This window comes from Pyrgilauda ruficollis, unplaced genomic scaffold, assembly GCF_017590135.1.
Source record: "Pyrgilauda ruficollis isolate IOZ18807 unplaced genomic scaffold, ASM1759013v1 scaffold105, whole genome shotgun sequence".
In the NCBI taxonomy this organism is placed as follows: domain Eukaryota; kingdom Metazoa; phylum Chordata; class Aves; order Passeriformes; family Passeridae; genus Pyrgilauda; species Pyrgilauda ruficollis.
Window position 1 is genome coordinate 898,979 of NW_024508656.1, and position 15,263 is coordinate 914,241.

Consider the following 15,263-nt stretch of genomic DNA (forward strand, 5'->3'; position numbering starts at 1 on the left):
TTTTTTTTTTTTTTTTTTTTTTTTTCCTCTCTCCTTTTTCTTCTTCTGTTTTCCCTCCCTTCCCTTACTGGAGTGAAATGCTCAGAGGAGGAAAATCTTCCTCCTGGGCTGCCCTTAAAGTGCCCGGAGCCAGCTGCAGTGTTTGGGATCCTCCAGCTGCAGTGGAACAAATGGAGCACACGTCCCCCACAGATCCCTGCACAGATATCCAGTCTCCTTCCCCTAAGACTGTTTGCAGTAGAAAAAGTAGAATATGGAGACTTGGGTATAAATGTTTACACACAGTCATATAATTACATAACGTGAAACATTTTACATAGTTTGAGGTGAGCATCTCTTTAGACTTTAAACATTAGGAGTGCAAGTTGAATGTAATCATTGCTTCTTTAACACTGAAAATATTATGGATTTATTTTTAAAAAAACTTAAAAATACTGCACCACTCCATAAACAATGTTTCCATTAAGTAGCTTGGAAAATTAGGCTTTATGTCAACATTTGTAAAAATTAGAATCTGATGTAGGTCCCTACAATTTTAAAGTAGGTTACTTATCTGATTTGCTTTGTGATGGGCTGCAGGTATTATACTTCACATTCTTTATAGGGCAGCTGCTGGCACTTGCACTGTCCATAGCCATTGATGATGATGAAGGGTCCTTCGTGGGTGGGTTCGTACTCGTTATAGGGTCCTTGGTCTGACATATTGGCCATATGCAGCCGTGTTTGGGATCGGAGCTGCCTGTGGTTTTGAATCATTGAGCACTGCCTAATTCTTCTTAGTGTGGGAGGGCAGCACTTCCTGGAGATGAACACTATAAAAATGATAAAAAAGAAAGAAAACAATAAAGCCATTGTTCCTGTAATTACCCTCTGAGTGAAGATGGCATTGTTTGGCTCAGGGAACTGTTCTTCAGTGGTAACAACCATGCCTGCCGTAGTTGGAATCTCTTTGTCTCCCACATGGAAATGAGAAGAGCTTATTCTTTTCGTGTACTCGGTAGTTGGAGCTGTGTACGATGTCGTAGCCACAGGGGTAACCACAGTCGATAAATTCCAGCAAAGCTGAAAACCATACACTGCATCCAGAATATCCTCTCCCTGGGTGTGGTCGGGGCTGTGGCAGAGTATGGAGTGCTCCCACCGACCTTGGAAGCCACTCAACCATGTGGCCAAGGCGCAGATCTTTGGGCTGCATTCCCACAGATTGCCAGAGAGGCCCACGGTGGTGAGGGATGTCAGCGAGCTCAGGATCTTGGAATCCAGAGTGGTGAGCTTGTTGTTATCCATGAGGAGGGTTTTAAGGTTAGGCATAGTTTCAAAGACGGCGAAATCGATGGCTTTGATTTCGTTTCCAGTCAAATCGAGCTTTGCTAAGGTGCCCCAGGTCCACTCCATCCCACATGTCAAGTTGCTAATTTTGTTCCACTGCAAGAAGAGCGTGTGCAGGCTGCTCAGCCGGAGGAAGTGAGCAAAATTAATCTTTGTCAGCTGGTTGTGCTCTAGGTGAAGCTCCCTCAGCTTGATTAATCCCGCAAATCCATTGCGAGCCAAACTTCGCAAGCGGTTTGTGCTCAAATCCAGGAATTCCAGGCTACGACAGTCCCAGAACAGGCGGACCGGGATGGTCCGCAGGGAGTTGGATCGCAAGTGCAAGGTCTGTAGCTTGCGAAGGCCGTAGAAGAGCTCGGGGTGCAGAGAGGATAACTGATTAAAAGAGAGGTCCAAATTCTGCAGGTTAAGCAGCTGGCTAAAAGTTGTGTTTGGCAAATGAAAGATTTTGTTGGAACTTAAGACTAATTCCTTAAGTTTATACAGTCCTTGAAAAGAATCTTCTCTGACTGTTGCAATTTGATTATGATCTAAGTGAAGCCAAGTAAGTTGACTGAAGCTTGCAAATTGATCCCTTTCAAGTTCAGAAATATAATTGTGCCTCAGTGACAAACCTAGCGAGCCCTTTTCAGTGGTGTTTGGCACTGAGTGAAACCCCTGAGAGTCACAGTAAAAGAGCAGCTTCTCACAGCGACATTTTGGTGGACAAGCCATGCCCAAGGCAGGCAGCATTTTTAAAACCATACTCATTGCATATAGTGCTGCCAGCATACGAGCCCCTAATGGCCACTTGAAATGTAAGCCTGCAGAATATAATTTAGGAAAACAACAAGATAGGATAGCCTTATCAGTACACTTGGAATATCACGGTGGAAGATTTCACTGCAGATAACATTGCCATGCATTTCCAACAAGCTAATTCTAAATGCAAGAAACAACTTACTACGACAAACCGAATACTTGGACATTACACTTAGGAGAGGCTTTATCTCGATTACGGAGGGTTACAGTGGCGCTATCGGAAAACATTTTTTTCTTAAGGTTCAGTGCAGAGCAATCTGCTTTAGGATCTTAACTGCTCCTTTAAAGCAGAGCTGTCATTCATTATACAAGGAACAGAGAAACGCAGGAACTTACCCATTCTTTTGAGTACATTGGAGGGTGCATTCAGTCGTAGTTTGAGACTCAACGCCGTGAGTCTGTGAAAGGCTCTAATGTAAGACAGCCTTGAATAATTGACTGGGTTTAGTGTCCTTTGATATTAGTGCAAAATCCATGATGCTCTCTTGGAATATTCCTTTTGAAATTGCTGCCTTGATCTCCGCTGACAGGTCTGCAATTTTTAAATCTTAATACTTAAGTTTTCGTCCTCCGTGGCTGCTCAGCTGGTTAATTGAAGCTCACGTTTTCCTTTTCCGCAGCTGTGGCTTCCTTTAGTCCTAACTTGTTGATGGCAGATGGGTGGCTTATTGCTGAGAGAAGCTCCTGTAGTAGCATGAGTGCATTTACTGAAAAGCTTTTCAGGGAAGCGGTACAAGAATGGATTTGCTTATGCGCTGCGACCACACAGGGCTCTATATAGGCTGACGTCACCTGGTGACGTTCCTTTTGTTTGGGTTTTCCAGAAGCTTTGCTGTTTTAAAGCATTGTGCTGCATGCTGTGATCATGTTAAAGACCACTGATAGAGGGGGGAAAATCCAGCGGCAGGAGTCCTTCGTCCGCAGGACAGAAGGAGCAGGAGGGACTCGCAGCACCCTGCTCCCCCCACATCTGCACTGGCTCTGCTCAGCTGGGGTTAAACGCAGCGCAGAGCCGTGGATGGAAGTGCCTGAGTGCTGCCTGCTCCCACTTTTCTGCTAAATCTCCCTGCATGAAAGGAACTTTTAGATGCAAAATGCGCAGAGGTTGAATAGAGGATACTGGTCAGCACCAGCTTTCATGGAGGTGAGAGGGATTGGGCAGCTCAGAGCTCTGTGTGACAGCTGTGTGCGACTGTGGTCCCTGCAGAAGTGCAGAGAGCAGTGCTGGGGCTGAAGCAGGAGTATCAGGAAGTACAGCCTGGGAGCAGGGCACAGGAGCAAGCGCTTCAAGCCAGGAGAAATTTCTGGAAAAAGCAAAGCTTACGTTAGGGCATAGGAAAAATTTAATTGGAATCCGGCTTGACAGTGTGTGGTTATGAAACTAGAAAATCTATTTTCTCCTCCCAAAAGGTGGCTTTTATACTTGCTTTTTCCTGGACACTGGAGTGAGGGCAGAAATCGTGAGACTGGCATTTCCAGTCGGGGCTCTTGTGGTCACCCACAATGTCCTGCTCCTTTGTGTCCCCTCAGAGAGGGGGGACACACCTCCAGGAGCCCCTGGCTGCAGGGTGGGTCTGTAACAGTTATCCTGTGGGTTTAGGGCTGCAGAGCTGTGCCCCTGCAGAGCTGTGTGTGCTCTGCAGCCCCGCCGGGCTCTGGCTGGAGTGTGCACACACAGCCAGGAGGAGGACAGTGGGCTCTTAGGGCTGCTTGCTTGCTTTAAAGGTTCATTGCCCCATTATTCAGAGCAACCTCTCCTCTGGGACTGCTGGTACTGAAAGGTAAATGACCAGCTTCAATTGACATTTTTATATATTTTTAGGATGCATGTGCAGGTAAAGCCTTTGGAGTCACTGCTGTGGTCATAGCTCGATGTGGGTGCAGCAGGGGGATGCTGGTTTCCTGCTCCGGACAACTTGGATAAGCTTTTTTTTTTAATTTTCTCTTTGAGATATAAAGCAGTAATGTAGAGGAGGCACTTGAAAATGTTTGCTGTGTAGCAGCGTGGTATCACCTCTTAACCTCCAAGATCTGGAATGAGCTGAGAATAACAAATTTCCCATGATGATGGAGCAAGATGAATTGTTCAAAGAAGGGTTCAAAATAAAATGGCTGTTTACCTTTGTTATTAAGTGTGGGGTCCTTGCTTTGGTTCCTTGGAGGTCCTTGCTTAAACCAAGACCTGCTGTTCTCTGCCTGCTTCTCCCTTGGCTGTCCCGTGGTGGAATGGTGACACTGCCTCTGGTGCTTCCTTTTTGGGATGGGAAGACTCAAGGGGAGCACTGAATGGAAAGTAAAAGGATGAAGAATGTGAATGCACAAGAATAAAATCTCAACAAAAGCTAAAGCAAAACAAATAAACCCTACCCTGAACCTATCAGGAAAGTAACTGTCTTTAATGATTAAGCAAATTAGGAAATGTTAGATAAATTTCTTAAATTGCTCAGCCATAGTAAATGTTTTCACATTTGCTCCAGTGTGAAAGAAATCCATGCAAAGAAATTACATAAACCTATTTAAAGAGATTCTTCTTGTTTAATGTTCAGGGTACGAAGAGCTCAGGCTCAGCTCCAGCTGTCCAGTGGAACCTGGGCTCTGCAGCACCTGCAGAGGGTTCTTGGAGCAGCTCTGTGCAACACCCTGATCCCAGGTGTTGGTTTTATTTCTAATAACATTTCAATATGTTACCATAACATTTAATAACAGCATTCCAAAGGGTATAATTTGAGGTCAACTGTCAGCTCTTTCCCTCTTACCAGGAGACTGAAATTAGGTATCATTGGAAACATTTTGCTTTTTTGCATCAATATCTGCTGGTAGGTTCCTCCCACGTTAAGATTGTGTAATTTGGCACAGAATTAAGAGTTAATGTTCAAACACGGTGAGTTGCTCCTTTTCTGAAGCTCTCCATTCTTTGGCCCTTAACCAAACAAGGGCTATTTAGCACCTTGCCAGCGAGTTTCCTGTTTAGGAAACTGTTAACGCGAACTTTATGGGCGCTTTTCTTAGCAAAACATGTTTTTATGTGCACTTGCTGTGAAATAACAGTTATTACCTCAAGTGTGCATCTCAGTCTCTGAAGTCTGGAACACTGCAGTAACATTCACATCGTTCCTTGGGAGCTGCCTGGAATGTCAGGGTGCAACAGACTGGGAACAAACCCCCAGAAAACTCATGCAAATGCGTTTCTTCTGAGCTTCAATACTCATTGCCCAACATGAAAAACCATGTCTGATGCCACCTGGGCACTTCTGCCACAGCAGGAGCTTTATGACAAGCTGAACCCTCATATGCAATGTGGACAGGGAAATTGCCAGGAATAAGCTTGCTAGGACCAGATAACCCTTTTGAGGGCTTCTCACCTACCCTGCTCCTGGAGCAGCAGCACAACTGGTTTTCCTTTTCTTGCTAAACCCATGCGCTGGGAAAGTAGAATTGCACCCTGAGGCGAGCGTTGTCATTTAGTTAGGCTGACATCTTGTGGAGACCTTCCTAGTGTATTAAGAACAACATACAAGCTAATTTTACTGGATGGAGATGTGGGGGCTGCATGACTTTGCTGTGTTGGGGGCCTGGAGGGTGCAAGCCCTGGAGGTGCAGGTGGGACTGCAGCAGGCAGGACAGGCAGCCCTTGTGTGGCACTGCGCCGCAGCCAGCTCACCCTTCTGCCTGCAGGAGTGGCCGTAGCAATTGTTGCTGGGCGTTAGCACCTCGGGGACCACAGGAGGATTTGCTGCTTTTTGGCCAGAAGGTTGTGTTTGTGCTGTGTGACAGGGCTGTGAGGCAGGAGGTGAGCAGGGACGTGTGGGTGGAGTGTCACTGTACGCGCTCTTGGATTTGCTGCCGTGGGAGCACTGGGCCCTAGGGGGGACACATGGGACAAAGGCATGTTGGAGGTGACCCAGCAGCAGAGGTGTGCCCAGGGCTTTAGGCCAGCTGCAGAGTTCTTTGGGGCAGGGCAGTGGGAGGGATGGGTGCTGGAGGTTGGGTGTCCTTGTCTTCATGGGAGCAAAGGGCACATGTGGTGGCATAGCATGGTGGCTGTCCAGCAGCTCTCTGCAGCTGGCACTGGTTGTAATTCCTCCTTGTACCACGGTGAGTGCAGCAGCCACCCTTCACCTCTCCGTGGTGCAGCCTGGCCATGGGGAGGGATGTCGGGGTGGCAGTGCTGTGGCATGGCCAGCTGGGCAGGGGGACAGTGCAGGCAGCTTTATTCAGGTTCTTGCTGAAGCCAGAACATTGCCATGGAGCCCATTTGGTGTGCTGAGCTGTGGCAGACTCCTTCCTGCAGCAAACCAGGGCACAGTCCTACTTCCTGCACCTTGGATGTGAAAGCACTGCTGGAATTCGTGTGGGTAACGCCTCAGTGCTCACACTGCCTGGCCCTGAATCAGCCCTGTCTAGCTGGAGTTGGTTGGCAGCCCTGCTGTCACAGTGATGGAGGGTTGTGCACGGTTATTTTCTGTAGACTCGGAATTAGGCTGGGTGGCAGGGCAAAACCAAGCATGGGACACCCGAGCCCTGATGTCCTGTGTCCCCTGGCAGCAGAGCTCAGAGGTGGCACAGTGGCACACTGTGACACACAGTGACACACTGCCTGCCCACAGGAAGGTGTGCCAAGCACTCACTTGTAACTTATTCAGCCCCCATCATTAACCAGGATGCTGCCTGTTGTACTGACAGTCCAGGAGTCAATTCCCAGACACCTGAAGCAGAAACCTCTCTGCCACCCATCCTTTTTGGTGGTTGTGGGGGGGGTGGCAGGTGGGACAGTGGTGGCTCTCGGCAGTGGCACACTTGGCTTCCATCTGGGTGCTGATTTGGGGAGGGGGCATGATGGGCTCAGCGGGGATGGTGTGAGGTGGTGCTGAGCAGGAGGTACGGTTTCCCTCAATACCTCTGTGGGCTCAGCTTTACCCAAACTGATGATGAACATCTAAGATTAACAGCAGATGTTTGTGATATTTAGCTACAAAAACATATCTTTGAGTAGCTGGTTACAGGACATGCTCTGTTGATCCTGGTGGAATGCATCACCATCACCATGCCCCTGTACCTCTGTAAATCACTCTGGATTAGATTTTAACCTCCATAGCTATAGGAGAAGCTTGAGTCTGTCTTTTGCTTGTCTGAATTCACATGGCACACCTACAGCAGGAAGCGTTTGTGACAGAAATGGTGATTCTGCTCCCCTCCCTGTGTACAAATCCCCTTTCTTTGCTTTGAGCATTAAAAGAGTCCCCTCTGGGGATGGTGATGTGAGCTGGGACTGTAGGGATGTGACAGGGAATGCTCGTGGTGCTCTGCAAGCGGGGCAGCAATGGTGGGGGAAGAGCAGAGATGAAGGGAGTGGGGGTAACAAGCAATTTTTAACATCAATTCTGTCCTCTTTTATAAAGATCTGATTTAATTTAAAGTAAATTTGCACCGTGGCTAAATTTATTATCCATGATACTGGTCAGAGTTGGGATATCATATTGCAGAATGATTGACATGGTCATCATGACCCTATTAAATCTACTGAATCTATTATCTGCTCACTGGCTGCAGGGTTTGTGATTCCCTCAGCAGAGTTTTGTGCTGAATATCTAAAAATCCTATTAGAAATCGGAATATTTGAGCTTCACTCTTGTGAGTCCTCCTAATCCCGTGGATAACAGGAGCTGCTGGCTGGGCTGCCTTGTGCTGCCGGGTCATTAGCTGCCTCCTCAGTGAGGGTTCACACTAGACATGAGGACCAGTTTTTAATGGTCAGGCTAATTGGTTAGTGGAACAAATTACCCAGAAGAGCTAAACTGGCACTTGGAGCCTTTAAAACGTGATTTATGAGTTGAGAGAGGGAGCCCAGCTCAAACAGGATTTTTGAACTGTAGGGTGGAACCAGTGGGTTAAATTCCCGACTTGTGTGGCAACCTGGACAGAGTGACAGTGCTGTGGTCAGGGGTGATCCTCAGCATGTTTCTGTGCCCAGGGGGGTTTGTGCTGCCACAGGCTGTGCAGGTCTTCATGTGTTCCACCAGGTCCTAATGGGGTTTGTTTGGCCCCACAGTGTTTATTATGCAGGGGAAAAAAAGGGTCAGGAAACTTCAGCTGGGCAAAACTAGACATTGTTGTCTCCAGGATCTTGGTTGGAATTGGCTGTGATGGTTTAAGATGTCAGTGGCAGCAGGGTGTCTGTATCCACTGAGGTGTCCTGGGTCTGTCCTGCTCTGCCCCCACTCAGCACTAACAAAGGATCCCAATTAGTGACTCTATGCGCTAAATCACCAGAGCTAAATTATCAGGGTGCTTTATCCTGCAGCCTTCTGAAGTAAATTCTGGTCATGGTCTTGACAAGCTTCTGTAGTAAAATTTCTGCATGCCAGCGAGGTGGGAATAAACTGGAGCTGCCTTCCTAAAATCTAGTGGGGTTGGATTCTACAGCTCTTTCTGTGCTAGGATGTAGTGTAGTTTCATAGAACGGATCAGCAGTAAGACATCGGTGCTGCTCAGGCTGCGTGCTTTGTTGGGGTGTTTTGCATAGTGGTCCATTAGTGGAGGCCATCTCTTGGTTTTCCTCTCATGCAGAAGGCATCTGGTGCTGTGCACAGAGGCTGTTATGGGCTGTGAAGCCAGGGACAGCAAAGTGGAATTGATGGGTGGTATCGCCTCAAATCCCTGCTCCTGCTTCTTGTTAAAATGGTAATGTGGGAGCACCCAGGGAGAAGTAAAACGGCACTTCTTGGAACAGCTGAATGTTTGGCTTTCTGCGTAATAGATGAGCATATATCTTAGATCCAAACATATTCCTGGGGAAAAAACCCAGTGTGTGGGGAGAGTGCTGTGGGTTCAGTAAAATGCTCACGTTGCCATGGGTAAACAGGGGTGAAACATCAGGGGGGGAAGCAGCTGCCACTGTAGGTTGGTGTCTTGGAGCAGCTTGTGGCTGGGGCAGTGCCCAGTGGCAGCTTCTGGGGTCACTGTCCCCCTGTCTCCTGCAGGTGCCAGCCCTGCCTGCTGCCACCAGCATGCCAGGGGCAGAGCCATTGCTCAGGGACTCTTGTCCGTCATATCCCCTGAGCAGGGCAGCAGCAAAGTGTTGGGTAAATCAGTGCATTAATCTTCACTTTATTTAGAGCCTTCAGCTTTGATTTTTGAATGTAGGGCAAAGAGGGGGCCAGTGCTGGGGCTGCTGCAGGTTTGGCAGTGTCACAATGAGCTCCTGGGTTTAGCTCCAGTCACTTTTCAGTTACCTTTTGTGATGAGAATCAAATAACTTGATCATGGTGGTGACAAATCTTCAATAATTCATTACGCTATAATGACATTGCAACATCCTAACTCCCTCCCCCCATTTTTTATTTCTGCTGTAGAGTGGACTTGATGTTTTAGATTCAAGGCTGTTCATCCAGATATTTCACACCAGCCTGTCACCTGGAGAATTGATACCTGGCATACACTCACTGCAGCACTGCTAAATGGTTTTTCTTCTCAACTGGATAATTATATTGATTGTGGCTTAGGACTTCAGAAATTGGATTGTGGTTGAATAAAGTGTGTTTTGAAACCCTAATATCAACTATATTAAAGAGAAAAATCTCCCAGCATAACCAGACCACCACCACTGTCTTATCTGACTCTTAATTTGATAGGAATGAGGATATTTTTGACCCAGTGTCTGATGGAAAAGGGAAGCTGCCCCTGCTGCCTGGCCCTTTGCCCTCTCTAACAACAGGGCTCAGGCGAAACGTGCAGGATCAAACCTTGGCAGCTCCCCATGGGTGGGCCTGGAGACTCACTTGAAATTTCACTCACTTGAAATTTCTTACCCAACAAATGGTTTATAAGGATTTGACTTTTGATTCTGGGCTTTTGACTGCCTGCTCAGGAGCAGTGTTGTGTGATCCCCGAGATGGGGTGTGCAGGGAGCAGTGACTGCCTTACTGGGGAGGTGGAGACTCTACTGCCCGTGTGCAGAATCCCTCCACAAACCTCAAAAATAGAAGCTTACAGTATACTTGAAATTAGTAACAACTGGTTTAACTTTGAGACCCTGAGTACCTGTTTATCTCTTTGTTTGCTGTTTTCCAGGCTGGCCGCAAGGAAAGAAGTGATGCCCTGAACTCTGCCATTGATAAAATGACCAAGAAGACCAGAGACCTGCGCAGGCAGGTAAGGAGTGGTCGGAGGTGGTGCTGGCTGACGCATGAGTACAGTGCTGCATGCTGGGGATTTGTTCCTAATGGCAGTGGGTTTGCTGGCCTGTCTTCAGTGAATTAAAGGCCAGAAGCTTCCAGTGGGAAGCATGGGGTGGGAATGTAATTCCCTGTTAATTCCATGTTAACTGTGTGATACAGATGTTGGAGTCTTAATCCATCCTCGTGGCAAGAGAGATTAAAAAACCTAACCAAAGCCTCCCCAAAAAACAATTTTTACTTGGTGGACTTTGAAGATAATCAGTGATATTTTATAGTCCTGGTGGTGTTCATCTCAACCTATTTTATTTGAGAACTGTATTTACGTAGCATCAGCCTTTTGTCTTTGGTTTTAAAGCAATATATTCCCTTTTTTGAGTAAGCAAGAATATGGATCAGGTTTGTTGAAAAATGTTTTTATTCTAGCAGAAAAATAAAAAAGTTAAATCAGTGTGTTGTTTAATCAGCTGAGGGAAAGCAGCAAATTTACTCAGACAAAACCAATATGAGCTGCTAAATCAATATTTGTGGCCAAACTGGTGACTTGCACTTCTATAACAAATCCATTTTTTAAGGAGATTTCATTTAAATTGAAGCAAAAAGTGTGTAGACAAGACTTAGTGCAAGGAAAGCCTTGGTCACACAAAGGAAGAAGGATCAACGACAAAAGTAGTTTAAGCTGTACATATTAATACAGTAAGAGGGAAACAGCAGTGGAACACTACTGAAGAATAACTCATTCTTTTATTTTTATTTTAGCTCCGCAAAGCTGTTATGGACCATGTTTCAGACTCTTTTCTGGAAACAAATGTTCCTCTTTTAGTATTGATTGAAGCTGCCAAGAATGGGAATGAAAAAGAAGTTAAAGAATATGCCCAGGTTTTCCGTGAACATGCCAACAAATTGATTGAGGTAAGATGGTACAAATTAAAATTTAATTGTTGCTAGTTAAATTAAGGCAAGACTAGGCAAAACAGGTTTTTCAATTCTGCTGAAGCACAAAGCAAATTCTGTGATAAATTTCCTTTTAAAATTTTATTTGAATGAATTTAAACACAATTTAATATTTAAATAATTGAAAATGTAAGCTTATCAAAAGGAGCTGTTAAATAACCCATGTAGTTGTGGATATTACAATGTGAGTATATGATAAAGGTTTTTGTTACTTGGAGGTGGTCAGTTGGAGTAAGGGAGACCAGGGCATGATTGTCCTCCTGGACAGTTTGACCCATTGCTGGAGGGTTTGACCCATTGAAGCCTGGAGGGTTTTTCTTTCCAGTAAAATCCCACTCAATACAAACAGGCCTTTTGTGTGAAGGCTTTCAGAATGAAGAGCTGCTTGTGTGTGTGTAAAGAGCAAACAGAACACTTGGAGTAACAGCGCAACTGATCCCTGCCACTACTCTGTAAGGAAAACCCAAAGGCTCTCCAGCTGCTGGAACTGCAGAGCAGGGCTCTGACTGGGGGGAAAACCAGATTAAATGGGACCAATGTGTCTTAACTGCAATCCCAGGATCACTGAGGCTGGAAAATCCCTTCCAGCCCATCGAGTCCAAGCTGATCCCCACCTTGTCCCCAGCCCAGAGCACTCAGTGCCACCTCCAGTCCTGCCTTGGACACCTCCAGGGATGGGCACTCCAAACCTCCCTGGGCAGCCCCTGCCAAGGCCTGAGCACCCTTTCCATGAGGAAATTCCTGCTGATGTCCACCCTGAGCCTCCCCTGGCCCAGCCTGAGGCCGTTCCCTCTTGACCTCTCGCTCATTACCTGGGAGAAGAGACTGACCCTCACCTGGCTGCTCCTCCTGTCAGGGAGTTGCTTTCAGGATCATTCATGCCCTGCTGAGGGAAGCAGGTTTCCGTGGGTGGTGTCTGCAGAGAGCAGCAGCAGAGCGTGCCCTCCTTTATGGATCCACCTCGGGACTCTTGGCCCCTCACCACCACCACTGTGTGAGAGTTCTGTGCCAACTGATGCTGAATGGCACGGAGCAGCTATAGGTATTGCTGGGGAAACATGCCACTGGGAATAAGTGTCAAAAACTCCTCCTGTGCTTTGAGGCTCTGGCTGGTTGTGCTGAACCTCAGCAGCTCCCCAGGAGCAGTCCCAGGCTGTTTTGTGTGGTTCTGCTCCCTCGGTGTCTCTGTTTGATAGTGGAGTCCCTGTGTCTCCAAGGCTTGTGGGGAATACTCACACAGCTGGACACATTTAAATTGCTCAAGAATAAGACAGATCAGACATCAGTAAAAGTAGCTTCTGACTTGCACAATGTATTTTTGGTGGGGTTCTGAGTGCGCTTTGCAACTGCCTTGTAGTCCAGGGTGCATGAAGTTCATCCAGCTCTTTAGAGCTGCTGTCTAAGCAGTGACAATCTTTTAATTCCTTGAAGGCATCCATTTTTCTCTTTTGGCTTGTCATGTTTCAGCATCAATGCTGTCCTCCTGGAGCTGCAAAGTTATTCTAATCTAAATTTTAAGTAACTGACGTTGTTCTGCAAAGCAGCATGTGGAAGGAAGGCAGGGCTGCTGTGCCCTGCCTTAGCAGCAGGATACAGCCTTGGGAACACTTTGAAGTGGGTTTGGTCTAAAGCCTCCCTTCTTCATGTTGCAAGCCTGATTTATCTAGAAAATTATTTTTAGGGCTTGTTTACAGGAGGAGTTGAATCATGTAACAATAGCAGTGCCTCTTCTGCCAGAGTTCTGCTACCTCCTCAGCAGATGTGTGGAATTCATTGGCATAATTAAAAGGAATAATGGTGCTGTTCTGTCCCTGAACTTCTCCCCAGCCCTTGCCAGGTGAGCCCTTTCTCCCTGTCCCCTTGGAAGTTCGTGTCCCACTGGAGCAGCCACAGTTCCATCCTCACTGGCACTGGCCCTACCTGGTGTGCAAATGCCAGGCTGCAGGAGAGTTTTCCAGAGCCTCTGTACAGCCAGACTCTCTTGTCTTCCAAGGACTATTCCCCTGAAAGTAGAGATTCAGCAATATTTTTGACTGACATCAAAAGCTTCTGCTAAAATGATATGCTGCTGCAACAGCTTTTTGAAGGCTTGGTTATTGCTTTTGCTGTCTGAAATGTAACTGCAGTTGTAGTGTAGCATGATGTAGATGGTTTATGAACCTCTTCCCTGAATGGAGATGGATTAATATATACACTTAGCTTGGACAGAAGGGAATAGTGCTCCTGCAGACCCTTTGTCCTGAGGGGCAGCAGAGCCACCAGTATTGTATGAGATGTCAGATTCACTGTGCAGGAGGCTGGGTTGGGGTGGCTTGCCTTTGAAATGTCTTGTGCCTCTGCCAGAATGGAGAAGGATGTTTGCCAGGTCCTTCATGATTCTGTTCTTGGGCAGGAAACTCAGGAGAAACAACAAAAGATTGTGTAAGAGCAGAGCTGAAGATGTTTTGCCTGGTGAGATGGGCAGTGATTGCTTCCACTGCTTTCAGAGGAGATGAGTGTACAGGGATATATCAGAATTGCCCTCACAAACACATTTTAATTGCTCATCAAATGTGCCCAGCAGCTGCACCACTGAGGGGAGCTGTGCTGTATCGTACCCTGACAGGCTCCTGTGGTTTGGGTGTAGAGGGGAACATGTCCTTCCTTCCTTCCCTCTGGTGCTGAGTGAGGACAGGAAATGTGCAGGAGATCCTGCTCTGCCCTGGGGAGCTCAGCACATCCCCACTGCATTGCTGGGAGGGTTTGCACCTTGTGTTAATACCCCTGTGTCTGTGAGCTGGAGGAGTCAGTGAACCAGCCCCTGAGAGATATATAATGAGATAGATTTCGTTTTTCACACTAAACTGTGGCAGATGTTGGCTGGACAGGAGTGGCAGTGCTGGTTCTGCCCTGGCTGAGCACAGGGAGTTCTTGCTCCTGCAGTGCAGAGCTGTTTATGGGCCCTCCAAGTACCCATAAAGAGATGCAAGCACATGATTTGGATAATTTCATTTTGAAATGTTCCCTTCTTGGCAGCACAGCATTGTCTGCTTTTGTGGTTCCTAATGCCCAGGCAGCCAAATTTGACCAAAAGGTGTAATAACCACAAAAAGCTGATTTGCCTGCTGGGTCTGTATCTTGTGGAGAATCCATACCAAGAGCATCCCAAAGGGTTCCCATCTAATTTGTTCCCCACGTAGTAAAATTGTAACCCTTTTATCCTGCCTTTTGAAAACTGAGGAACAGTAAAAGAGTAGAATGAGCCTTGTCTCAGTTGAATAATATGTTTCAAAGATAGCTTTCAAAATTGCTCTGTGCTAACAGACCATTAACTCTGGCTGGATTTGGTTAAAGGAGTTTAATTCAGGAATTGAGAAGCCAATTTCAGTATAACACACAAGAATAACAGAAAGGACAGCATTTGTGGAACCAGTCTAACAAAAAGTTAAATTCACTTGTAAACTATGGAAGTCTTCCCAATTTGCAAATCGTGAACTGCTAACTTCATTCCAGTGTTTTTTCCCACTGGGTGAAGCAGCCTTGGCTCTCAAACCTGCCTTTGCTCTTGAGGAAGGACAGCTTGGCACTGGCATCCTTGGAGTGCCTGTTCCTGCCCGGGGGGCTGGGGCTGTCCTGCAGCATGGTGCCCATCCGCAGTGATGTCACCCAGCTCCACGCTGGCTCTTTGTCCCTGCCAGGCTTTGAGCAGTGTTTGTGCTGAGCTGCCTTTGTGCCGCTCCCCGGGGATGCTTGGGCTGCTCCTGCAGAGGGAGAAAGCCAGACATGTTAAACAGAAACCTTTGCTACACTGTTGAATGCTTTAGAAAAGTAAAAATTAACTTGTCAATTTGTCCATGGTTACACTGTAACACAGTGTAACTCTGTGTAGTTTTAATAGAAAAGTTTTTCAGATGTTAAAAGATTAGGAAATAAAAGGTAAATAAAGGAGAGCGTCCAGGTTCAAAACCTCCAGTTTGCTTGCTGAAGAATATTTTGGAGAATATATTTGGAGTTTGTAATTCCTTA

At 46.7% G+C, this 15,263-nt stretch overlaps 2 protein-coding genes across 2 annotated transcripts in view; one reads left to right on the top strand and one right to left on the bottom strand.

Annotated features, from left to right (window-relative positions):
- CTNNA1 (catenin alpha 1) overlaps positions 1 to 15,263 on the top strand; it is a 115,982-nt gene that overhangs the window by 57,779 nt on the left and 42,940 nt on the right. Inside the window, exons 8-9 of the mRNA XM_041470035.1 lie at positions 10,201 to 10,281; positions 11,064 to 11,216. Coding sequence (XP_041325969.1) covers positions 10,201 to 10,281; positions 11,064 to 11,216 — 234 coding nt within the window. The remainder of the gene's footprint in view (positions 1 to 10,200; positions 10,282 to 11,063; positions 11,217 to 15,263) is intronic.
- LRRTM2 (leucine rich repeat transmembrane neuronal 2) lies at positions 583 to 2,470 on the bottom strand. The gene is made up of 2 exons (XM_041470115.1): positions 2,467 to 2,470; positions 583 to 2,132 (listed from the first exon to the last, which is right to left on the bottom strand). Exons 1-2 carry the CDS (start codon positions 2,468 to 2,470, stop codon positions 583 to 585), a joined length of 1,554 nt encoding a protein of 517 aa, XP_041326049.1.